This window comes from Brassica oleracea, chromosome C2 (genome assembly GCF_000695525.1).
Source record: "Brassica oleracea var. oleracea cultivar TO1000 chromosome C2, BOL, whole genome shotgun sequence".
Taxonomy (NCBI): domain Eukaryota; kingdom Viridiplantae; phylum Streptophyta; class Magnoliopsida; order Brassicales; family Brassicaceae; genus Brassica; species Brassica oleracea.
In genome coordinates, this window is record NC_027749.1 from 39,454,253 (window position 1) to 39,479,816 (window position 25,564).

The 25,564-nt window shown below is 36.3% G+C and overlaps 3 protein-coding genes and 1 long non-coding RNA gene across 6 annotated transcripts; 2 read left to right on the forward strand and 2 right to left on the reverse strand.

Annotated features, from left to right (window-relative positions):
- The first annotated feature begins 362 nt into the window (after positions 1–362).
- Positions 363–1,710, forward strand: LOC106324199. Its single transcript, XM_013762209.1, has 3 exons — positions 363–1,048; positions 1,135–1,246; positions 1,363–1,710. The coding sequence occupies exons 1-3, from the start codon at positions 363–365 to the stop codon at positions 1,708–1,710; spliced, it is 1,146 nt and encodes a 381-aa protein (XP_013617663.1).
- A 5,034-nt stretch (positions 1,711–6,744) lies between these two features.
- On the reverse strand, positions 6,745–8,402 carry LOC106323012. Of its 2 annotated transcripts, none has more exons than XM_013761173.1 (4): positions 8,120–8,401; positions 7,759–7,874; positions 7,572–7,656; positions 6,745–7,238 (listed from the first exon to the last, which is right to left on the reverse strand). In XM_013761173.1, the coding sequence occupies exons 1-4, from the start codon at positions 8,315–8,317 to the stop codon at positions 7,149–7,151; spliced, it is 489 nt and encodes a 162-aa protein (XP_013616627.1). In that variant the 5' UTR covers positions 8,318–8,401; the 3' UTR covers positions 6,745–7,148. The 2 variants fall into 2 exon arrangements, with proteins under 2 accessions (XP_013616627.1, XP_013616628.1); XM_013761174.1 differs by having other exon boundaries at positions 7,187–7,377; positions 8,120–8,402.
- A 6,423-nt stretch (positions 8,403–14,825) lies between these two features.
- LOC106320417 (ras-related protein RABA1c) lies at positions 14,826–16,933 on the forward strand. Its single transcript, XM_013758780.1, has 2 exons — positions 14,826–15,222; positions 16,306–16,933. Exons 1-2 carry the CDS (start codon positions 15,002–15,004, stop codon positions 16,733–16,735), a joined length of 651 nt encoding a protein of 216 aa, XP_013614234.1. The 5' UTR covers positions 14,826–15,001; the 3' UTR covers positions 16,736–16,933.
- A 7,104-nt stretch (positions 16,934–24,037) lies between these two features.
- LOC106325529 lies at positions 24,038–25,344 on the reverse strand. 2 transcript variants are annotated; one of them, XR_001266931.1, is made up of 5 exons: positions 25,223–25,344; positions 24,857–25,069; positions 24,744–24,779; positions 24,521–24,644; positions 24,038–24,430 (listed from the first exon to the last, which is right to left on the reverse strand). It is a non-coding gene; the product is annotated as an uncharacterized LOC106325529 (long non-coding RNA). The 2 variants fall into 2 exon arrangements; XR_001266930.1 differs by lacking the exon at positions 24,038–24,430 and having other exon boundaries at positions 24,437–24,644.
- Positions 25,345–25,564: the final 220 nt, after the last annotated feature.

Sequence of the window (25,564 nt, forward strand, 5' to 3'; positions counted from 1 at the left end):
TACATGTTCTTGCACTGAGCATTCTAATCGATCTCGACAAGCAACACCAGATATTTTAGGAGAGTTGTACAAGAAATTTCTCGGCGACGTTGGTCCGGCCGTTCGCCTTACGAGTGTCAGAATAGCTATCACTAAGCAATTTGGTGTAAAGTTAATTTGTTTGTTGTGGCTAAGTTATGTTAACGATACAGCTGGGTAATATGAAACGTAGCAGCTGACATATTTATACAATGCAGCTGGCTTATTATAATGTTAGATGCGGCTGAGTTATAATAAAGATATGGTTTAGTTATTTTTACGTTGTGTCTGTCTTAATTATATGATGCGGTTGTGATATGTGTATCGTTTTTTCATGTGAACAAATGGATTATTGGAAATCACACCGGACGCTGAAATTTGCAAGGGAAATCGATGAGGGAACACCTGAGTGTGGGTTTGAAAGCTTGCCTTCTTACTTATACATGATAAGAAGGGCAGATCCGAGTACAGTTACGCGTCTTCAAATTGATGAGCTTGGAAGATTCATGTATGTGTTTCTTGCGTTTGGTGCGAGCGTAAATGGGTTTCCTTTCATGCGCAAAGTTGTTGTAGTCGACGGTACGTTTCTCAATGGTAAATACAAAGGGACGCTACTCACATCACTAGCTCAGGATGGTAACTTTCAGATTTTTCCAATAGCCTTCGCAGTGGTTGACACTGAAAATGATGATTCGTGGCATTTGTTTTTTACGCAACTAAAACTTTTGATTCCTGACGATGAGGGTCTTGCGATAATCTCGGATATGCATAACTCGATAGGGAAAGCAATTAGAAATGTGTATATGTTAGCTTCTCGGGGAATATGCACCTACCATTTATATAAGAACATATTGGGACGATACAAAGGAAAAGATGTATTTCGTCTGGTGAAGAAAGCGGCGAGATATTTTAGGATGTCTGACTTTACTGCGATTTTCGAGGAGATTGAAGCGATTAATCATGCATTCCACGTCTACCTCCAAAGAGCTGATGTCCGACTGTGGACGCGTGTTCATTTCCCGGGCGAGAGGTACAATTTGATGACTACGAACATAGCGGAATCAATGAACAGAGCATTGTCAATTGCTAGAGGTCTTAACATTGTTCGAATATTAGAATCGGTGCGGGTTATGATGACCAGATGGTTTGCTTAACGGAGAGAGGAGGCCAGATCGCAGCCAACCACACTTACGCGTGGTCTGGAGAAACTACTAAATGTAAGTCAGTCGTAACAATAAAAATAAGTATGCCTTTAAAATTCATAAGTCAGCCTTTATAGTTCTTAAGTCAGCCTTTATATGTAATAAGTCAGTCGTTTCACATTTATTCTATTTTTGTTAATAGGATCGTGTAACTGCCGCCAGAGATTTGACGATACAAAGGATTGATGATCATCACACTGAATTTAAATATGGATCTTCTGGCGAGTCTTTGAATGTTGTTAATTTGGTAGAGCGAAAGTGCACATGTCGACGTTTCGAACATGATAAATTACCATGTGTACACGCAATCGCAGCTGCGGAGTACAAGAATGTTTGTCATATATCCATGTGCAGTCCTAACTATAACAGCGCTTATTTGGTGAGCGCATACGCTGAATCGGTCATGCCGGTTGACTCAGCGCAACCTGTTCCAGAAATCGTAGCTAACCAACCGTGCTTGCCCCCGTCTATTCGTCAAAAACAAGGATGACCTAAGAAAAATCGGATGAAATCTGCTTTAGAAGTTGCACTTGCAAACAAATGTCCTAGGAAAGAACACACATGTTCTCGATCTAGACAGAGTAGACATAATGCGAAAACTTGTCCGATGTAAGCAAGTGTTGTAGACAGAGTGGACATAATGCGACACTGTTTATCCCGACACTGTTCATCCGGTGAAAGACGACACCACTTGCAGGGAGACAGAAAAGATCGAAGTGCTAATACTTGAAGTTGACGAGAATGGGATGCTAAGAGACGAAGAAGGTCGCACTCGCAACAGCGCATGACAATTGATTAATGCTCAGGGTGCTGTGATCCCTGATATGATTGATGTTGCTGAGACGAATGACTTTTACATGAGTCGAGAGTAATACGATTGGGTAGGTCAAGACCCCTTCCAGGGTCTTCCTCACCAAGATCCTAGAAACCAAATAGAAGAGCTTGAGGATCTCGTGTCAAGGAGTGAGCAGAATGAAATGTCTAAACACCACATGCTCTGCAAGATCTTCCCATATTCTATCTCTGGGGATGCATTCAGCTGGTTCAGTCAACTACAACCAGGAACTCTAACCAGATGGGATGACATTGAAAGAGCCTTCCTTTACAAATTTCTTGATGATGCTGAAGCAACTCGAGAAAAGGAGAAGAATGATAAATGGGACTGGTTCTTGGCATCGTTAGATGAGGAGTATATGATTCCAATACAGCTACTCGACGACATTATGGCAAAAAGGGATGAACAACATGGATTTGAAGAGCCGAGCAAAGTTGAAAAATTTGATACAAGTGATCCGACTTCAGCATCGATCGACAGCAATACCTCAAAATCGATCGACATCGGCACTTCAGAAACGATCGACACAGACTTTTAGCATCGATCGATACCACTCGAAATCCCTGAAAGATCGAGTTGTCCTCAGGACATTGCAGACTTGGCCCATAAGAGCACTGATGTATCAAGTTGTTCTCCTTCCCCAGATGTAAAAAAAGGATCACCATGGAAGATTCCTTGGATCTAGAAGAGTTCTTGGAGTTGGAGGATGGAGAAAAGCTTGAAGATTTGGATTCGAGTAGAGAAGTTACTATAGAAGACTTCTTAGAACTGGAGGAATGGCTTGAAGATATGGATCAAAATTCGAAGAAGAAGCTTGATGATGATCAGCATACTTCGAGAAGAGATTTGGAAACTTCAAAGGCTAGCATCGGTGGACACCAACCTGATGAGATCGATCGACAACCACCCCACATCATCAATCTACACCCACCCGACATCGATCGACACCGCCAACCACTTATCGATCGACACCACCCACCTAATATCAATCGATTCCCATTGCTAGACGTTCCGCCAGGTTGCATAATTGAGATGGAACCGATTGAGGAAAGGATGTACATGTCTAAGGCCTCACACGTTGCTGTCCCTAAACATCAGAGACCACCTTTCTGGACAGAAGAAGCTGCTGGGTTTCACAAAAGAGTGAAGAGGATACATGATCCTATGAAGATTGTGGTTCCATGCGTTGTGTTTGAAGCTGAATCTCTTATTCCACCTGATAGAAGTATGCAGTTCAGTTCTCACATTGAGGTATTGGATGATCATCAGCACGTAGAAGCTTCTCAGAGAGGGGTGCGATTTAGAGATGAAGTCGATAAGGGCCCAACAGAAGCAGCATCGATCGACACAGACCGGATACCATCGAACGACACCAATAAACCAGCATCGATCGACGCTACCACTTCTCCATCGATCGACACTGGACGCATATCAGAGCAGAAGGAGTTTGATGTGTGTGGAAATCTTAGGGATGAAGATACAACCACGCGATCAGACAAGTCTGGGGAAAAGAAGATGAGGAATTGGAAGAAGAGAAAAAGGATCATGGGTGATTCTCAGTTATCATTGATTCCCCACTTCTCAGATGGTGTCAGGAAATTCAGAGTGCACAACAGATGCTTCTCAGAGCCATTTGCAAAGCTTCGAGCACTCCTTATTGCCGAGATGATAGAAAAGGCAGAAGAGTCTATAGAGGAGGCTTTCACACAAGAATGATAAAGCTTTAGAGAGTAGAAACTGAGACTTGTTTTGGAGTGAGTTCTCATCCTCATCCGGACCACATCAGATCTCCAAAGTCAAGCTAAATGTCTATAACAAAGCGTTGAGTAGGAGGCAACCCACTATTAGGTAATTTCTTTCAGTTTAGTTTAGATTGTTACTGATTAACGTTTCTATTTACTACAGGTCAAAAAAAATAAAAAATAAAAAAAATAAAGATGGATGAACAGTAACGACGGCACTGTAGCAATCGCACTGTAGCAGAGGAACTGTAGCATCGATCGACACTGTAGCATGGACATCGGGAGTTACTGTAGCAGTGTTACTGTAGCATGGACATCGATCAAACAACTCTCTGCCAAGCTGAACAATTGTCTTGTTCAACTTGTTTACTGCTTTATTTACTGCTTTGCTATATTTATTTACTGCTTTTAAACCTATTAGTCTAGCTTAATCAAACTGATTAGATTTAATTGGTTCTTTAGTTCCCTGTGAATTCGATCCCTAAGTACTACAACTCGACCTCTTATTTGAGAGAGTATAAATCACTCATTAGGGTAATTTGAGTGATATCACCACCCCATCACAAAAGCGGAACGTCTTCATTATTGACCACTCTCCCAAAACTCTCACCGAAGCAGGCGACGGATTCATACGTCCAAATCAATAACGCGTCGTTCATGCTGCTTTTTATGTATGACCCTCCTTCTGGAGCAATCGTTTAATAGAGTCAATGAGAACTTCGTATGCAGTCCGACCCCATGGATACGACCCATGGCTTCATCGTCGAATACCCTTAGTGCACTTTCAAAGGGTATCCTTGAATTGTGATGCAAACAATAGACTCCCATGGCTTGAAGAAGTAGCAGCCCCAACCACATACGATTTTCAAAACTCCAAAGCGGACAGAACGCTAATGTTGCCTTCAGTTCATCTAACTTGGGTCCCATCCCAAGCGGCACCTTCAACTCTTCCCAAAACTCTTTGTATTGATCAGGTTCAAAACTTTTTGTTGGCAATGGACCTGTGTTTAACCCAGTGATCTCACCAAACTCGAGCAAGCTAAACCTGATAGCCTCATCAACCACGAGACACCATATCTCCTTCTTATGTAGATAGTATACGGTCCTACCAGACCACATGCTTTCGCGTCAAGCTAGCCTAGCAACTACTCCAATGGGAGAGTTCACCAGTTCTTCCCACACATCAAGTCTTATTGTTTCTCTAATGTGGGGGAAAAGTCCTGGACGGAAATTGTGATTAATATCTTTATTTTCTAGGTTAGAAGATCCTTCAGGGTAAAGTCTTAGAGGGTAATCCCGTGATTTAACTTCAGCAACATCCATCTGATCATATAACCCAACAATAAATCAGCCACAAGATAACAATAACTCAGCCACAAAATAAAAATAACTCAGCCACAACATAACAATAACTCAGCCCCAACATAACAGTAACTCAGCCACAACCAAACATTAACTTAGTCACGACATAACGATAACTCAGTCATAACATAACAATTACTCAGTCATAACATAACCCTAACTCAGATGCAACAAAACCCTAATTCAGACGCAACAAAACCCTCAACAAAACCATATTACAGCCGCAACATAATCCTATCTCAGTCGCAACAAAATAATAACTCAAATGAAATATAATATATAACTGACCCACAAACTCAACCAAAACACAATATATAACGTCGCGACATCCTACTGGAAAAGACGAACTCGTATATAAGAATGCGGCGAAGACGATTTTGTACAAACGATTGAAGACGACGATTTCGGGGAAGACGATATCGGAGAAGACACGATATCAATGTCAGAGAGTTAGTTCGAGGAAGAGGACGTAAAGCGAAACGTTGACGAGGATTTCAGAGTGGGAATATCCTTGCGGTTCCTTGAGTGGGAATATCCTTGCGGTTCCTTGAGTGGGAGTATCCTTGCGGTTCTTTTTTCGAGACACAATGTTCTTCGTTCCTTTTTTTTTAACCCCGATGTAGTTGTGGAGAAGAAGACGACTTGATTTCTATTTTGTTGATGCGGATTGTTGATTACTGATGTGGATTTAGTGTTTAAAAATAATATCAATTAAAAAAAACCTAACGAAATGTCTTTATTGTCGTTTACCAGGGTATCCAAACATTCTAGTAATTTAAAAAAATATATATATATTACACTTTAATAAACCAATTTTTCTAAAAGATTTATGGTTTTGGTTTAACCAATCAAAATACATGCACAAAATATTATTTTCCCTCTCGAGTCTCGAATCCGTCGGGAATTCCCAAAAATGACAATTGATTACTTTTTTTTTCCTTTTAAACATTGGTTCATTTCATTAAACCCTTTTTGGGCTATTACAAGAGTACAAAGAAATAGGCAGAAAGCCCAACACGTGAGATCAATGATAAAACCTAATTAAAAGCAACACGTGTAGAACTCTCCTTAGGTTTGCTGCAACGTGGCCACTTCTGAGAACACAACTTGCCACCAATCTATTCTTCACCGCTCGATTCCACCGCTTCTCCTTGTGTCGCTGAAACCGCCGGAGAAGCTTTTCTGTTGACTTTACTGCAATCCTTTGCTGCGCCCAAACCCTTGAACTCAATTACCTTTCGCTTTACAACCGAGATTAATTGATGATCAGAGAGGCCCGCAACCACCTTTGATTACATCCGAGGAGACTTAGGTCGGATGGAGGAAGACTCTTTTTTGGACCGTTTTCTCGCCAACTCTACTGAATCTGCTCCAAAAGAGACCCAAAAAACCTCTCTAACTCATCCATTCTTCAATCAGAGATCAGAGAAGCTCTACCCTTAACGCCGATTCTTGGCTTCCGTAGAGTCTGATACTCCTAGTAAAAAGATTTGTTGATACGATGATTGAAGCATCTAATCAATAATCACTGGGATTAGTAATAATGATAGCGTGAGGTTTCTATCAGATCCAATTAGAAGATGACTGGAATTTATTAAAACACACATTAAAAAGTTCCCCGAGGGAAGAAGGAAAATCGCCTAAGCGAAGACAGAGATCGATCTTACAAGATCAAATTTTACAACAAAAAACAGAAAGGAACCATAAACAAAAACCTTCTTCCTCTGAAATAATTTGAAGTGTGAAGAGGAAGAGAGGTTTTTTCTCTCTCTAAACAGAAGAGAGAGGTTGGTTCCTCGATGTTAATTAATTAATTTAATGACAATTGATAACCTTTTTGGTCAAAAGTGACAATGTATTACTTTGTGATAAGGTTAAAACTGAAACACAAAAAAAAAAGAACCAAGGTTTGGTTAAACCTTTGGGTACCAGCTCATTAATTATCTGGAAAGTTGGAAGAAGAGATTGAACAGTTTCTTTCTCTCTCTCTCAATTGCAGAAATTGAGTTTCTTCATGACTTTGGCATATGCTGGTGGTACTAGTCCAGGCTGTCTCAGTCTACGTTTTGATTTCTTTGACTGCATACAAGCAACAGATAAATTACTCTCAGCAATTATTGACCTGACTCCACATTATAGACGGCCAAACCCCGGAGAAAGTGAAACAGTTGAGATGGTATTCCAAATACAGCTTTGCCCTACCCATTTATCTGTCTAGCTAAACAAGGAATCAACGCGCAAAGTTAAAACTAGTCCAATCACACTTTCCATGTTAAACTTACGTTCACTATATAACAAGTTCTGGCTAGCAGTAAGATTTCTAATTATTATTCTTCCAGAGGAATTGGTTAAATAGAAAAAATAAAATTTAAGATTCATATTATGACTGAGGAAAAAGATCTAGTTAGCTACCTTCAAGTGGGCGTTGTGGCGCTTGCCTTCTTTCCAGCGAAGGATGGTACCATAATTCAGTGGTCTAAACCTGTCTTTGTATGACCTGAGATCATATAGATTCGGCAAGTTGAGAAAAGACCACAAACTTTCCACTTGAGAAGCTATGATGAATGACATCTAAAATATATTGGAATCAGAACGTTACGAGTAAAACTTGATCTTGACTTTCTTGACTTTGGATGTGATTGGAGTCCTAGGTCTCCACTTCTTCTTCCATTTCGCCATTTTATCCTTGGAAGTGATATTCCTTACTTGAACCAACTGAATAAGAGAGAATCAATCAATCAACCTCAAAAGGTACAAAAACAAGATAAGCCTTCAGAGATATAAAACTAATGTTGCACATGCGACTTGTTGGTTGCAAGACCTATGAAACTAACAATCCCTTTCAACCCAGAAACAGAGCCAGTTCGATTCTAATTCACAAGATTACACAAAATCAAAGAACATTCACACAACGAATCGTAGATTCACCCCGCGAATCGAAACAGTTAGCGAAGGATTACATGATGAGGAACGGAGATCGACCCCGTGGAGGTGGGATTCGACGGAGAAACGAAGTTCCATTTACTCGTCGTGGCGAAACCTAGGGTTGACTGGGGACTCCGAGAATGGTGGATCAGACGGTGGGGAACACTGGTGAAAGAGAGATTCCGATTTGAGTGGAGGGAGATGGAACGCAGCTTAGTACAAAACCTCTGCATTCTCGTCTCTTTCGATAAACCACCGGAGAGATTGAAAGGGGACCACCGACCTGCTTGGGTTTTGTGAAATGGTTTGGGGAGTGTTTGGGTGTTAGGGTAAGTCTATTTTTCCTACTCAAAATATTATCCCGAATTGCTTAAAATATCCTAAGTTTTTTTTTTTTTTTTTTACCATCTGAATTAATTTTTTTTTTCTTAACACAGAATTTTTATATCAAAATAAAAGAGTTATAGAGTGAAAAAGAACTCCTCCACAAACGGAGAATCCAACAAAGAACTAACTCTATAATTCTATAGAAAGGATTGAAAAAACATAAAAAGTCTGAATTAATTTATTGATCACAAATTACAAAATTTTTTTATGAAATAAGGACAAGACTGAAACAGACACCAATCTTGACTACGTAAAAGAATAGTTTTAGATAATTTATCAGCAACGGTATTTCTTTTGAAAAAATTTACATCGAGACATACTTTTTCTTTCTCCTTTTACATTTACACATATTTTGAACTAATCAGATACTTTCTTCTTCCGAAATACCGAAAAATCCCTTAACCTAAACATAACCAAACAATGCATCTTCTCTTTCTAATCACTCCCTCCGTCTCTTCCGCCTCCCTTCTTTCTTTACTCTCTCCAACTTATCTACTTTAACAATGTCTCTTCTTCTTCTTCTATCTCCCCTCATTGCTCATTATATATCTCTTTGTTCAGAGACTCGTGGAACTTAAGCATTGATTCTATTTTCATGGTTAAGAAGAAGCAAAGGTGTCTCATGGTTTCTATAAACGTGGCGGCGATAATTGGATGATATGGATGAAATTGAAATCAAGAACATAAGTGACCAAGAAAAAAATAACGAGAATTAACATACAGTTATCTGCTTCACCTCACAAACATCACTTTCAGGGAAGGAGGGGTCTTGCACCTATGACCATATGAACACTGACCCTAACCACATCTCACCAACAACCACTTATCACCAAGCCAAGTTTCACCGACCGACGTGTCACCCAGCCACTTTTCACTCAACCACACTTCTCCCGACCACGAAACGCAAGAACCACCACTAAAAATATGGCGGAGGTGGTGTCCACGCCGGCGTAATTGGTCACCGACAATTGCTCTAATCTGCTGTAGTTGCTCACCAGCAAATGCAGCCACGACTCCACCGAACACAATTCCCGCAGCCACAACGACTCTGACCATATTTTCCATGACCAAAACAAACCTACCCACACAATTCTCTTTTAAGATGTTGTCTATGGGTCCGATGATGATGGCTTAAGATCAGTAACGACAGAGATTTTTGCTAAGTCAGATGAAGTAAATGTGGAAAAATCTAAAAAGAGAAGGCAAACTTAGAAGATATGGGGGGAAATCGAGGGTGAAGGGAACGAGAATTTAAGTTTGGAATTTGAAGTAAATATAAATCTACATGAAACGGTTCTGAATTTAGAGAAAAAGAAAGAGATGCGAAGGAGAATTAAAGACGGAGGAAGAAACCATGAAACCACCAGATTTAATATATACTCTGTCTCTTTTGTATCTCCTTTTTATTTTTATTTTTAAGAAGGGCATTTTCGGATCAGAGAATTCAAAAGGTACATCTAAAGTACTACTCCAGCAGAAAGTACCTAAAGATGTTATATACCCAACAGAAAGTAACCTTTCGTGCAACGCTCTCTTTCCTTTACGTCCAATATGGTGAAAGGCAGGGGCAGACGTAGGTGAAGACGTACGGGGTCATGTGCCCCCGTCTCTTTTTTATTTTTCTTGCATAATCTATAAAACTCATGCAGTGCTCCTCTAAACCTACAACTAAATATGCTGAAATAAAATTATGTGCCCCCATCTAAATGGACTCCTACATCCGCCACTGGTGAAAGGTCGTTGATGTAAATTGTTGCTTCCATGCTTCTATTGTCCTAAGGAAAAGACGTAATTTAGGAGCACTTGTCATCTTCAACAATTGTTCACACAGATTGAGATTATCACCTTCGAATATGACGCGACAATATCCCAGAGACCAAGCACATTGCATTTCATATTAGAGCTGAGGCCTCTGCATCTTCCACTGTATGCCTTCCTTCAAACTTGCCCATTCCACAATTTAATAACATTCCATGAGAATTTCGAATAACCCATCTCATACCAGATGTCTGGTATTGTGTAAGTGAAACATCATAATTACATTTAACCCATCCCACAGGTGGCGGTGTCCATTTAGATGTTCGTCGTGATAGGCATCCATTTGCAGTAGAGGGCAGAGGATCCATACTCACAATACTGACCCATTCAACTATATCAGAGTTTTTAGAGTCAAAACATTTTTTGAGGGAATGATTTTTTGAATACCACTTTTCAAAAATATATTCAATCAAAAATATCATTTGACTTTAAAGTTTAGTGATGATTATTTAGGGTTTAGTATTTATGCCGGGGCAGTTGAGTTTATAAAATTCTATAAATGTTTTTAAATTATTTTTAAACATTTATAAATTATTTAGGAGATTTAATTTAATATTTTATAACAAATTTAAATTATTTATGTTCGACCTCAGCATTTTAACCCGGACCCGAAAACCCAAACCGGAACCGATCCGAAAATACCAGATCTGAAACCGAACAAAAATTTACTAGTATTTTTGGTCTAATATTTTATCCGAAAGAACCGGAACCGACTCCAATAGACCCGGACCCGAAAAAAACTGACCCGAATACACCTGGCCCGATAAAACCGATTTGTACCCGACTTAAAAACATGTATATCTAAAACTATAATTTTTTGTGTTCTATTTTATGTATATTATTTTATGATTTAGTTAAAATATCTTTTGTTAACAATACTTGTTATTATTTTGTAACATTTTTAAGTAATATGAAACTTTAATATATAAAATTTAGAGTTTAAAAATGTTTTATTTTAATTATTAATAGTTTAATTCAATTTATTTTGTAAAATTTTAGATATATTGACAAATATGACTAAATTTGATGGATTTAGGTATGTCATGTCCTTTTCAGATCATAAATACCTGAACCTGAACCCGATCCGGACCCAAAATTACGAATATTTTATAGGTATTTTAATTATAGATCCGAACCGATCCGGACCCAAGAAGAACCAACCCGAACCCGAATAAAAAATTTACAAGTACCTATTGGTTCCAAATTTGTAGGACCCAAAGGACCCAAATCCGAAAGGAACCGATCCGAGCCCGAGCCCGAGCCGAAAACCTAAACGCGCATGCGTAATTTATGCAAATGGTTATTTTAAAAAATAAAATTTTAAAAATGGATGGTAAAAATTAAAGTTCTCTCTATTTTTATCTTGAGTCACAATTCCCTCGACGTTTGGTTTTTCTTAGGTTTCTATTCGGATACTCGATTTTCTTTCGAGTATAAAGATATGAACAGTTCCAATAATTATGAATTTCAGTTTAATTACGGTTATTTATGCTTCTGGTTTGATTTAGATAACAAGATTAGAAATCACCTAATATCCTATAATTTTTCTGCGTTTAATTCAGTTTCAGTTTAGTTCATTTTTTTTTTGGATACTTTCATGGGAGTTTTTCAAAAACAACCTAAAATTTCAAGTCAAGCCTAAAACTAACCTTTTTTTGTCATTACTATTCATCCATGAAATTTTCACCCTCCTTATATTTTGAAATATTTACAAAATTGTCATTATTGTTTAATTTCTAAATTATTTCAAAAATGACAATAAACCAATTACACCCTAAACATTTTTATTATTTACAACCAAGGTTCTAAAAATTGGTCTAGGCGGCGCCTAGGCCCCCGCCTAGGCGGCAACTCGGTCCTATCCGAATCGATTTTTTTAAAATCCGATTTATACCAATTTATATGATTCAAATTGGTTTGAACTGTTCTAAATCGGTTAAAATTAGTTAAAATCGATCTAAAATTATCTATATATGTTAAATTAAGCAATAATATTATTACAAATCTACAAATTTGTCTACTTTCTTCTGTTTTGTATATCTAATTTTGATAATTTATCACAATAATTTTATAATTAAACCTAAAAACTAAAATATGTCATATAAATATATAAAATATATAAAATAAATCAATAATTTGCTAACGGCTAGGCCTCGCCTAGGTCCTGAATAATCCGCCTAGTCGCTATTCCTCCATAAAGCGCCTAGTTACCGCCTAGCGATTTTTAGAACATTGTTTACAACAATGTCATTATCATCAATTTTCCAACCACCAATGAACTACCATTTTTGAGCTCTTAAAAGCTAAAGAATTCAATTTCTAAGCATTTTTTTTTCTAAACCAACAAATCTTCATTTCCTCTCCATTTTCAACTAAAAACTTTCATAGCTTTCATTTTCATAAGCACAACTTTCATATTTTCGAATTTATTCAGTTGTGAATTGTCAAAGGTGCTTCTTTTTGCTCATATTTGGAGCTTGGACGGTGAAAAATGGTGGAAACGAGCTTTACACCAGAAAATGTAACTATTTACATGGTTTTCGTCATTTTTCAGACATGTGTCGCGATTGTAGATTGTTTTGTATGTCTACGCATATGTGTAGACTTATGATGCGGTATACTTTTCAATACACAAGTTATTTTTGAAATTGCCAAAATAATTTTTTTTTGTAAAGAAGACTTCCCTAGAAATCTACGTCCTTACCTTTGATTACCAAAAACAAAAAAAATCGGTAGACTTACTAAGAAGTCTACGTAAAAGAGGTTACTTTATGCAGACTGCTCGGGAAGTCTACAAAATGTCAGTTTTGCATTTGACCAAAACTTTGACTTCGTTGAATAGGTTAGTTTTGTATTTGACTAAAATGTTTGAAAAATTGACCAAAAAAAAAAAAAAAATGTGTAGACTTTATATTCAGTCTACTAATCTTAGAAAAAAACGTAGACTGCTTATGAAATCTACTATTTTATTTTGGTAAAATGCAAAACGAACTTGTCGGATTTTGAGAGTTGACTTCAGGTTGAAGTCTACACCTTTGTAGACGTTCATTTCAATCTCGTAGAAATTCAAACTTGGTCAACTGATTATAAATCTGCCACGTAAGCAATGTAGAGATGTAAGGTGATGACAGCTCAATAAAATTAAAATGTAAATAATAGAAAATAAAATGTTACATCTTTTTAAATGATCATCAAATAATATATAAGAGATTTGAATAATTTGGGGTAATGGATAGTTAACTATAAAAGGACAAGAAGATCAAATCAGTTGGTGTTAGAGTTTTTGATTGATTCTGTTATGATATTGGAGAATCTTGTAATGAAAAAAAGCATGCAAGATAAGAGTGGTGATGTGTGTCTTCAAGCATTGATCTTGATGTGAATGACTCGTATAATTGTGTGGAGAGGGTTCAAGTACTGGCAATATCTGACCTCAACCAACAAAGATTGATATGAACTCAGAGCCTGTCACTGGAACTGCTCCGAAAACAAGGGTTAACAATGACTTTTGGGAGCAGTGTTTGACAGAGAATTAGGGATAGATGGAGCAACATGAAGTTCAGTTAGAGAGAAGGGATGTTGAAGCCATATATCCTAACCGCTGGACGACAAAGGATATGTAGCCGGATAAAGTGGTGAGCGGCTAAGACAGAGCCGAACCTGTGAATCGAGGGGCCCTATTCAAAAATAAAAATTTAATAATTGTAGTTTAATTGTTTAAACAACATCTAAAATAATTATAAACAAAAAAATTGATTCTGAGGAGAAAGAAGCTGAAAAGACATTGTAGCAAGTTTTGTCTTACAATTTTAAAGAGAGATGCATTTCACTTTCTTTTTTATTATAAAATGGAAATAAATACAAATAGTCAAATAAGTTACTCACCAACGTTACTTTTGAGCTGTAGACAATAACCTACGTAACGTTTACATATAAAAATAAACCGAAAGTGGGGGCTCCATACCAATGTTTCGTAGGACTGTGTACAAGCCCGGCTCTTGGCTTAGAGAATATATACAATTCAAAAGTTAGGCACATGACCAATTTCTCAATAAAACCAACATTACATTCATACACATTAAAATATCATCACATGTCGAATTTAACAAGATCAAAGGCAGTATGAGACATTACATAAGAATCAGATCTTGCTTATTGTCATAGAACAAAGACTAACATTTCAGTCACACCACCGACAACAACTTTCACTCTCTAGTATATCCCATCACATGCATCGAGATAACAATTAACAAACCCAATAAAAAAAAAGATAAAATTCAGCTGCTCAAACAATAGCGTCTGTAGTCCAACGGTTAGAATAATTGCCTTCCAAGCAATAGATCCGTGTTCGCAAACGCATTTGTTTTGATTTTTTACAATTCAAAAGTTCGAAGAACAGAAAAGAGAAGATAATCTGAAATGGCGAAAGTAGTCCTCGCTTTCAACAGCTACTAGCTAAAGATCTGAAGGCGTAGGGGGTGTTATAGTAATTAAACTACACAAAATCTCATAAAGACAACAACACGACTAAGTGTCTTTTTTTCTTTCTCCGCTTGATATTTTTCAATTCCGCGTCTCTCTCTCTCTCTCTCTCTCTCTCTCGGTAGAAGTCGAAAAGATCTAGAGAACAAAATCCTGGCGTAAATCTCGTTAGGGCTTTTCAATTTTTGAAAAAAGCGCAAAAAACATTTTGATCTCTCTCTCTTTTTTCAATGGCGGGTTACAAAGCAGATGATGAATACGATTACCTTTTCAAGGTTGTTCTAATCGGTGATTCTGGTGTTGGGAAGTCCAATCTGCTTTCACGATTCACGAAGAACGAGTTTAGCCTCGAGTCCAAATCAACCATCGGTGTCGAGTTCGCGACTAGGAGCTTGAATGTTGATGATAAAGTCATCAAAGCCCAGATTTGGGATACTGCTGGTCAAGAAAGGTCTCTTTTTTTTTTTTTCTCATTACATCTCTCTTTCAAAAGAATAGATCTGGATTTGCAGCTAGAGAAACCAAACATGGATTTTGTCTTAAGTAGGAGATTAATGCAACGATTAGGTTACTTAGTTTATGTGACAGAGCTAGATTGGTTTCAGTAATTTCAATTCCATGATTCTTAACTCTTGTTCTCACTGTAGATTCGTCAAAGATCAGTTTCTTGTAGGCCTGGCACAAAATCCGAACCAAACCCGAAAACCCAAACCGTATCCGGTCCAAAATGTAAGGTCCGAAATGTAAAAAATATCCGAATGGATCTTGTAAGGTGGTACAAAACATATCTGAACCCGAAGTGTTATTAACCGAACCCGAACGCTTAACCCGAAAAACCGAAAAAACTGAAATATCCGAAAAAATATCCGAAGAAACCGATCAGAATATCCAAAATAATGTACAATATAATTATATGAAACATGAATATATACTTCAAATATTCAATTTCATATTTATTTTGATATGTTATCTAAAAATAAGTATTTAAAATTTAAATAACTACCTTAAATACTTAATTATATATAAATAAATATATCTTTCTTATGTTTTACTTTTAAATTTTAGATTTTATTTCGGGTATATCCGAACCGATCCGATATAACCCGAATCCGAATGATATATGATTACTTTATGGATTCTATGATGTGATACAAAACCGATACGAACCCAATGTGTTATATCCGAACCCAACTCATGCTTGCAAATTTACTAGAATAGGACTTAGGATGTTATAAAAGAGAACTGAAATCCGAAAAACCTGATCCGAACGCCAACGGGTACGCGAACGTCCATGCCTTAGTTTCTTGTATGCTCCTTAACGATTATGATTATAAAGTTTTCAGCTTTTATCTACTTTCCTCTCTTATTTCGCCAAGTAGTTTATGTAAAAGAGCTTAGATTGGTTTCAGTAAACTTGATTCTTGAATCAATATATGTTTCTGTTACTGTGACTTGTTTTCAAAGTGAAAAGCTTTTTGTTTTCTCAGTTTCTGTCTTCGTTAGGTGTTTGGTTCTAACGGATTCATTTTCATAGGTACCGAGCCATCACCAGCGCGTATTATCGAGGAGCCGTTGGAGCACTTCTTGTCTACGACGTAACCCGACACTCGACATTTGAAAACGTGGAGACGTGGCTCAAAGAACTCAGAAACCACACCGATCCAAACATCGTAGTCATGCTCGTCGGCAACAAATCCGATCTCCGCCACCTCGTGGCTGTTCAGACAGACGATGCCAAGTCGTTCGCTGAGAAAGAGTCTCTTTACTTCATGGAAACCTCGGCTCTCGACTCCACCAATGTCGAGAACGCTTTCGCGGAAGTCCTCACTCAGATTCACTGCATTGTGAGCAGAAAGGCCATGGAAGCTGCGAGCGAATCTGCTAATGTTCCGTCGAAAGGAGACAAGATCGATCTTGGTAAAGATGTTTCGGCAGTGAAGAAAGGTGGATGCTGCTCAAACTAATAACAGAGTGGATCTTGGTTTGGTGGTAACTACCGGATGACCGGTTTCTGTTAACGGTTATGTGTTCAGAAGTGGTTCTGCTGATTATATAAATTAATCGTTGTTCTTGGTTGAGAAGTAATTTTGAATTTTGATGTTTTGTCAAATTACCTGAACTTTATTATCTAAGAAAGAGAGATAAAAGATAGTTTTTGATGATTTTGTTCTGTTTTTCATTTGCATCAAAAACTTCATATATTTTATTAAAACGGTTTAAAAAAGTTTTTTCTTAATTTAAAATTCTAGAGTTTACATGGAAACAGATTATACCGCAAAACGACCCTCTTTTGCCAGGTAATCGCTAGCTAAATAAAAATAATGAAACAAAAATTTAATTTAGAATGTACATGATGAAATCTAATTCAGCCATTAGAGATGACAAATCTTCTTCGTCAGTCATCTTGACTAGTTGGAGGTAGTCTGAACATGGAGCTATGACCAAATTGGATATAAGATTTCATTGTCCACATCAGAGTATTGAACTCCACATGAAGCGAAAACAAGACTCCAATACTAGGGAATGAGCCAAATTTCGTTCGTTATTCCCTCCTCTGATTTGATCACCAAGCCTCCTCCAAAATATGTCCTTGTGCCATGAGGCATCAAATTGGCAGCAAGGATCTCCGGTTGGTTTGAGCATGTCGAACCCCCCAAGTCCGCCTTTTTCCCAAACTCAAATCCGATACAATCAAAAGCTGATTCAAGAGCTTTTTTTAACCAGTGTCAATACATAGGTAAAATTTTAAAAATGAAAAACCTTTACAAATATAATAAAAAAATTCAGAATCATTCTATGATCTTTCATATGATGAGACCTTTTCATTACAATTTCATTTCGGACTTTTTCAAATACAGTTTTCTGAAAAAATAAATTAAATAATCATTCAAAAATTGATCCCCAATCCGATTCTGTCGATTTATCTTCGCAATCTTTATTGCTGAAAACCATCTTTTAACAGTTACAGTAGCAACATGTGAAATCAAATTCAATTTTAATAGTGTATAAACCAAAATAAATGACATGTGCTTTCGAGTTTTCACCGAAATACGAAAAAGCAGTCCATGATCCTTTAAATGAGTAAATCTGTTGGCACGTAGAGCATTATCACTATAAATATTTAATTTTGTTCAAGAGATATACACTCTCCATGATTAAAATCGGATGCGTAGAATATCGATAACCTCATCAATTTTGGATGGTCAAATGGAGAGAACAAATCAATAAGAGACAAGAAGTAGCACAAATAAGCTGTTCAATATTTACCTAATTGAAACGATTGTTGAACTTTTGAAGCTGCAAATCCAAAATTGAATCTAAGCAATTGACCCTATAATGATGTTCATTTATCATCCTGATTTTCTTTGGTTTCTTTGAGTCAGCGAAATCTTCCTCCATGTTAAGGTCTTCAATCCCATGTTTCTTACAGAAAGATGAATCTTTCATCAATAAGATCATTACATCCATCATCTCTAAATTTCTGCAACTGTGTTTTAGTTGATTTCATCGACGACATTACATTCAAAATCTCTTGATCTTTTTTACTTTGAGGGCTTTGGACAAACTATTTTTAATTTTAAAGGTGCATCAACACTTGCAAAAAGAACACAAAATCAAGTCTACTGATGTATTTAAGAAGACCACGTGCTTGTTGTCTTTTCGAGTCTTTGAAGCAATTCAAGCACCTTGACGATAAAAGAAAAACATTCAACCACACACAGTAAAGTTCTATGGTGAAAGCCCCAACGGGTCATTGATTTGTTAAAATTATCCCTTTAACCTACTCTGCAAATTCAGAGGTGCTTATGCATCACTTAGGGATCGAGTCCACAGAGACTCTAAGATCGGAGGAAAGTACTTCCTCTCAAACTCTCTCTTGAAGGATTTCCACGATGTGATGGTATGCCGGCGCTGCCTGTCTATGCTTTCCCACCATCCGGTTGCAACACAATAGACCATTGTATTCGAATTAAACTAGAACATAAAAGTTGTAATGCAGTAAAAAAACAGAAAAGAAAAATGGTTGTAACTTACGGAAGAAAAACGCCGGATCTAGAGAAATCAATTAGGAAATCAGAATTGCAGTCAAAAAGAATATCAGAGTTTATAAGAACAGTCTAGAACTCAAATCACATCAATCAAGTCAATCAGCTTTTGCTTGAGAAACTATCTATGTCTAGATCCTAGAATCTCAAATTTCTTTGCTCATTCATAAAATTAAGATAGACATTAAGATCAGATTTGATATGATTTGATATGCTCAGTAGATTTCCTTGTGAATATTTATTTAGCTCATCATGATTAATTCATGTTATGAATAATGCTTTTGCATAGGGGTGGGCGTTTGGGTACCCGTTCGGGTTCGGGTCGGATATTTTGGATTTTCGTGTATTTCAGTATAGAGGTATAGAACCCGTTCGGCTATTTCTGTATTTCGGATCGGGTTCAGATATTTTTAGTTCGGGTTCGGTTATTTCGGATCGGGTTCGAATATTTAGATTTTGAAAAAAAAAATTAAATTTTTCATTTCTCAAATTTCTTGTATTTAAAAATATAACTTTCACTTAACTAATTTTTTATTTTTAATAGATTGAATGATTAATAGATTTGGACATAACATTTTGAAACTAAAAAAGACATTAATTTGGTTATTTTTTTTAAATTTTGGATGTAACTTTTTGTTAATTCTTGAAATAAAAAGTTTGACATGCATTTTAAATGAGTAGCAAATCATATTCTCCGTAATTTTATGTATATCATATGAACTTAAAGTATGTGTAATATCAATATAAATATTTTATATAAAATGAGATATGTAAACTAGAAATATATGGTTAATTATACATATGTTCGGTTATCTTCGGATATCAATTCGGATTTGGATATTACCCGTTCGGGTTCGAATATCCAATCTCTCCTAATTCAATACCTTTTCGGATATTTTGCTACTTCGGTTCGGATTTCGGTTCAGGTTTTTCCGATCGGGTTCGGGTACGGGTTCGGGTGCGGCTTCGGATATCGGGTAAAGTGTCCATCCCTACTTTTGCATCTATCAATTATCCTATTATCTAGCTTATCAGGGTTGTCAATCCAAATCTACCATTAATAACAATCAAGGTCAAAGTCAGCCTTAGCCCACCCTCCTCTTTTGTTCTTATAGTGGCCCTTAACCAAATAATGACTTCCACACTTGAAGTTTGATCCCATACTAAATAAACCTCTTTGTTCAGTCTTTTTTTTTTTTTTTTTTTTTTTTTTTTTTTTCAGTCATCATCTGGACAACCCTAATTTTTTTCCTGTGCAGAACAGCGAGAATTGTAACGGCTGTGAATCACTTCAAGAGGTCACCATTAACCTTGCCATTCATTCACAGTTAAAGCAAGAACACACTACGTTTCATTTATTTACCATCACCATCCTCTTCAGCTTCCTTGCAAACTCTCTAATATCTCAAACCTATTAAAAGGGGTCTCCGGCACCATGTTTTTCACAGTTTCATCTCACTGTACCAATCAACATACAGACACATAACTTGAAGAACAATGGCGACTTCCAAGATATCGTTTTCCGAGCTGAAGGCCGGACGTGCAACTAAACCGTTTTCACACGCCTTCTCTGTTTTTAGGAAGCTCGGAATGTGAAGCAAAATGGTCAAAGTTGACATGCTACTCTTGGATGATAAGGTATAATTTTCACTGATTCTGTTTTGTGTTAGTCATTTTTCCTTTCACAGATTCTATTTTTTTTTTTTTTTTGTGTTCACCATTTTTAATTTCACAGCTTCTGTTCCGCGATTGTTAAATCTCTATTCCGGTTTATTTTTCTGCTCCCATTGACGGTTATCATTTACACATTCATGTCTCCTCTTCCTACAGTAATCTCTCATCCAAGCTTCTGTATCGGTCTATCTCCCGAACACATTCAGACAACTTCTTAGGGAGGGAGCTATGTATGAACTGAGTGAGTTTGAAATGACCAGATGTAACAATCATTCCAAGTTTTGTGACTCCTACGTGGCCATCCAATTCAAAGATTTGACTAAGTTCATCGAGGTGCCTGCTGTCCCTAATTCTATCCCAACCGAGAAGTTCAGGTTCCATAAGTTTGAATAATTTATGACTTTGGCAAATACAAATGTCCAATTGCCAGGTACTTCTCTAATTTTTTTACAGAACCCATACTCGAGTTATATATTCGGACAACTGATACCAGCTTCCTTCGCTCTTTCAGAAATCATTGGTGAAGTAAGCGACATCATGACAATATACAATGGCCAGAGCCAGACAGACTACACAACGTGCTATGGTCCACATCAAAATTTATAAGTAACTTCTCTCCACACAGAAATTTTCTTTAAATTCCCAAGTATCTTAATCTCAACTCTTACTAAAATTTAATTAAAATATATACTTTTGGTGCAGAGACTCTTTTTAAGCGTTTTTGACAGCTTGCTGAACTCCTCCACAACAGACTTGAAACTGGTGTCCGCCAGCCAACAGTGATGATAGCTACCAGCATCAACCAAAAGTTAGTTGGTAGGCGCTTTTTAAGATACAGTCAAACATATCAAATATTTAGGTTTCCATAAAATGCCTCTTAACTTTTCGAAACACTTAATGCACAGGTCGTCTCTTCCTAAATTCAACTTTTGAATGAGGCGGTAGCAAGTCAACCTTTATTCGTTGAGTAAGGCCCTCCATTGTAGTGCATATATAGCACAAAAGATGTTCTTATATATGTCTCTCATGCTCTCCTTACATCCCAGTTACCAGGTTGTGTTCAACAAACAAAAATGACTCCACCAGTGATACCAAATACGGTGGAGTCAAGAAGCCGGAGACTGTTTCTTTACCGGATTTGAAACTGCGAGCGGATGGTGCTACATCTCATCTGCTAAGTGTTCTAAAAAACTCCAGCGTGGTGTCTCCTTCACATGCACTACATGTTTTAACGCAAGTGCTGTTGGAGTTGTGAGGTTGTCTCCTAAATCTTATTACTTTAGCATCCAACCTTTACATAAATTATTTGGTTATATTACTCACCAATTTGTTAACATTCGAAGTTTGACAGGAATCACCACCAGGAAACCCATCAAAGAAGGCCCACAAAGCTTAGTTTCCAGCATGGCACTCAATGCACTCGCAATATATTTTTCCAAATAAGGGTTACGACAGTCAATCAGAGTTTAACATTTCTCTTCGTTTTGGTTCTGTTTCTTAGTAACATTTTGTTTTATGATATATAAGAAAAGAAAATTTCTAGAAACTTTAAATAATGTCCACTCTAAAACTGTTATTAAGAAATTAAAGTCATTATAATATTTTCTTCATGGTTAGTTAAACAGATGAATCTAGCACATAACAACAACCGTGAAATAGCAAGGAACAATCTTTGATTATTAACAATGCACTGATACCAAGTTGGTATTACCAACACTAGAATGGGTAACTGAGAAATAAGTTAAGCCGTAATAGACAACTACTTCCAGAAACCAACACTCTCTGTATCCATTGCAATGCCCCGCAATGAAAACACTTTTAATACCTGCTGCCTTGAACATGTTCTGCCACATTGGTGAAGACGGAAAGTAACCACCATGACATTCCGATGTTGCGGCAACGACTGTCAAATTGACGTTTTATAATGACATTTTGTTACATTAAAACTAATTTATATTAAAATATATTTAAATTTTAAAAAATATTTGAAAAATGAGTTTATATTGAAAATAATAAATTTTATTTTCATTATAAATCATATTGCAAATTTTAGTTTGAATTGAAAAGACTACTATCATTTTTTTGTTTGAGAACACAATTATTAAATAAAAATATGGAAAATGTAATGATTTATATTTTTTCTATTTGATTTCTATTTCCATTTGATATAGATGAAGTAAATTGAAAGTAAGAATAACAAATATATTTCTTTTATTTCTAAAAGAATCAAATTTTAATATTATTACAATAACTAATTTTCTCACGATAATAAATTAATACATCTACCTCCAAGTTAAATCAATTGAAAATCAAATATAGTGGGATAAAATTATAAAAAGTTATATTTTAAAGTAATATAGAAATAGTTTCAATAATGTCATAAATAATAATTAGTATATATTATGTAACAACAAATTATGTTTTATTCTGTTTATATTAGTTTTTCAAATTATAATTAAATTTTCTTTAATTTTTTGAACTTTTTTTAGCATTTTAATCTATAAAAAATTGTTTTAGCATTTTTGAACTTTTTTAAAAAAAAATTTGTTGGAAATTTCGGTCATGCTATTTGAAAATATTTTATAGATTAACAGTGTTAGAAATTAATAAAATATTACATTTCTAGTAGAATTCCACTTGAGTTTCATACCATATCATATCAAATAATTTACTTTGAATAAGTTAGAGTGAACCAAACATAATTTAACCAAAATAACCTAAATATAGCTAACCATTAATAATTTGGAAATTAAGAGGAATCAAACTGCATATCTGAAAATTGTTTTTCTCTTCAAAGACTAAAGCTAAAAGAAGTAACTAAATCTTTTAATCTTTTCTATGTTGAATGAAATTATATAATTCCTATATTGAATGAAGCATTGAAATATGGAGAGGTCTTCATCGTTATTTATAGAATAAAAATTCTGGATTTGCAAAGCAATTGTGGAAATGGATAATTAAAATTGACATAGTGGGAGAGGAAGATGAGAGGAGTTGATGAATAAGCTTAATGGAAACAGTGGAATGGTAGTGAAGATAAATAGTAAATAAAAGTAAATATGATGATTATCGTGGTCATGGGCTTTGAGTCTACTGAGTCTTCCGTTTCAGAGGAAGAAGATTCTGGGTCGAATCGTCTCTTTGCGGTTTATCTCTCAGTTTAAGTTTCTGTTTTGATGTAAGAATCTATTCCTTTCGTGGCTTTTTTTGATGGATTACCTCCTCGTGAAACTTGGTCCACATCAGCTACATTCTCATTTCTCAGTAAGAGATTCCTCCGTGTCAGTGTTTGGTCTTGTTTCCTCGGCTTGATATGCTAGTTATATTCATGAACGATGCAGTTGAAAATGACAGAACTATTTGAATAAATGTTAGTATGGAGAGTATATATATCTACACGGACTCAACTTTTAAAAAGGTAACTTCTTTCATTAATTGTTTGGAACTTAGGTTTTCAATTTATGGGATGAAAATATTAATATGGTTTTCAATCTTCTACAGAATCAATCAACGTTAGCTATTTTCCATCAGGGTAAGCATTGTAATTACCATTTTTCTTCTCCAAAAAGTTTTGTTTTGGTTAGGATTTATGATAGTAACGAAGTTTTTTTTGCCCAACATCAAAAGACAGAAGCAAGTGGCGGCTACGGTTTGTAGTATCTCAGATTAACCCATTTTTTTTATCTCAGATGAACTTGTTTATGATCCAGTATTTCTTCTTTTCATTCCCTGTAAGTGTCTTGATTGAATACTTTTCTTATCGAAGACTTCATGATAACTGTGTAGTGATTTTGCATCATCATAAAAATAACTGTAAGCCACAGTTCCCGAATATAGACTGAATGTCTACTTCTCTCCTGAGCTGATGTTCAACTTGATATTGTTGAAGGCTTGAAGCTGAGTCTTAAAAAGAACACTTAGGGAGACAATATGATTGATCTGTTCCATATTTGCATATATGTATGAAAATTTTATGGGAAAACAATGTAAAGATCTAAATAAATGTTAACTTTGGTTTGCAGAACATACACTGTAGGGAAGTTAATACAAAGTCCCCAACGTAGTTTCTTGCCACTAAGTGTCATTCCAAATCAGCAGAACCAACACCTTTTGTCAAAACATCCACTTCTTATGTAATCTCCCTTTCGTGACCCTATAATGTGAACCAGCAACCCCAAGAATCAAGCTCACTTCACATCATCATGTTACAGTATAAGTAACTGAGAGATAGATGATAATGCGGAAGCTTTACCTTAATGACACGACGTACAATGGGAATATCACGACCCTGAGGAGAAAAAAACAAACTGGTTAAAGACCCAAGAATCAAACGAAGTGGGACAAAAGATGAAGACGGAAACTTACAGCAACACTGAAAGTATCCCCGTACATGATGATACACACTATGTTTTAGAGTATGATCAAAGCACCTGCAAGCAAAATGTAATGGATACAAAGTTCAGTTACCTTTAAATCCAGATTCCGTAATTCCAGATAGAACAATAACGACAGGAGATTCGCTGCCAGTGACACACATCAAAGCTTTTCATATGATCAAAGCAGACGTAACAATCATCCCTACGCACACACAAACCAAAATTATAAAGTTGCAAACTTTAACTCTTAACGTTTATCACATTGTGACCTCAAGTTCTACCTTGATGCTAATTAATCAAATTACTGGTCGAAGAAATCTGAATTGGACCCAGTTCGAGGAAGCGAAGAACTAACCAAGACTGATGGCTTGAGTGAGAAGCTGACGGATCTGAATGGATTTTATTGAATCTATGGTTTCTCCCATCCAACCCATCTTTTTGACTTTCGGTTTTCTTCTGATTCGCAGAGACGAACGTTGTTTCAGAGTGGATAAATGCACAGTAATGTAGAGATTCAGAACGGCCGAGAGGAAGAGGTAGAATCAGAGATGACGGCTTACTCTTTCCATTAGATTTTGGTCATCTGGTGGAATCTGAAATGCTCTTTGTTAAATCTGAGATTGAAAACGCTTCTGTTGTTCATGAGTCTCTTTTCCTGACCAATCAATAAACACAATTATTAATTGAAACTATGCAT

Coding starts and splice junctions, on each gene's coding strand:
- LOC106324199 (XM_013762209.1), top strand. CDS start 363: ATGGATTATTGGAAATCACACCGGACGCTGAAATTTGCAAGGGAAATC. Junction 1,049..1,134: donor GTTCATTTCCCGGGCGAGAG/GTACAATTTGAT, acceptor TTCGAATATTAG/AATCGGTGCGGGTTATGATG. Junction 1,247..1,362: donor CTACTAAATGTAAGTCAGTC/GTAACAATAAAA, acceptor TTTTGTTAATAG/GATCGTGTAACTGCCGCCAG.
- LOC106323012 (XM_013761173.1), bottom strand. CDS start 8,317: ATGCAGAGGTTTTGTACTAAGCTGCGTTCCATCTCCCTCCACTCAAAT. Junction 7,657..7,758: donor GTCAAGATCAAGTTTTACTC/GTAACGTTCTGA, acceptor ATATGATCTCAG/GTCATACAAAGACAGGTTTA. Junction 7,239..7,571: donor GCCACAACGCCCACTTGAAG/GTAGCTAACTAG, acceptor GCTTGTATGCAG/TCAAAGAAATCAAAACGTAG.
- LOC106320417 (XM_013758780.1), top strand. CDS start 15,002: ATGGCGGGTTACAAAGCAGATGATGAATACGATTACCTTTTCAAGGTT. Junction 15,223..16,305: donor GATACTGCTGGTCAAGAAAG/GTCTCTTTTTTT, acceptor TCATTTTCATAG/GTACCGAGCCATCACCAGCG.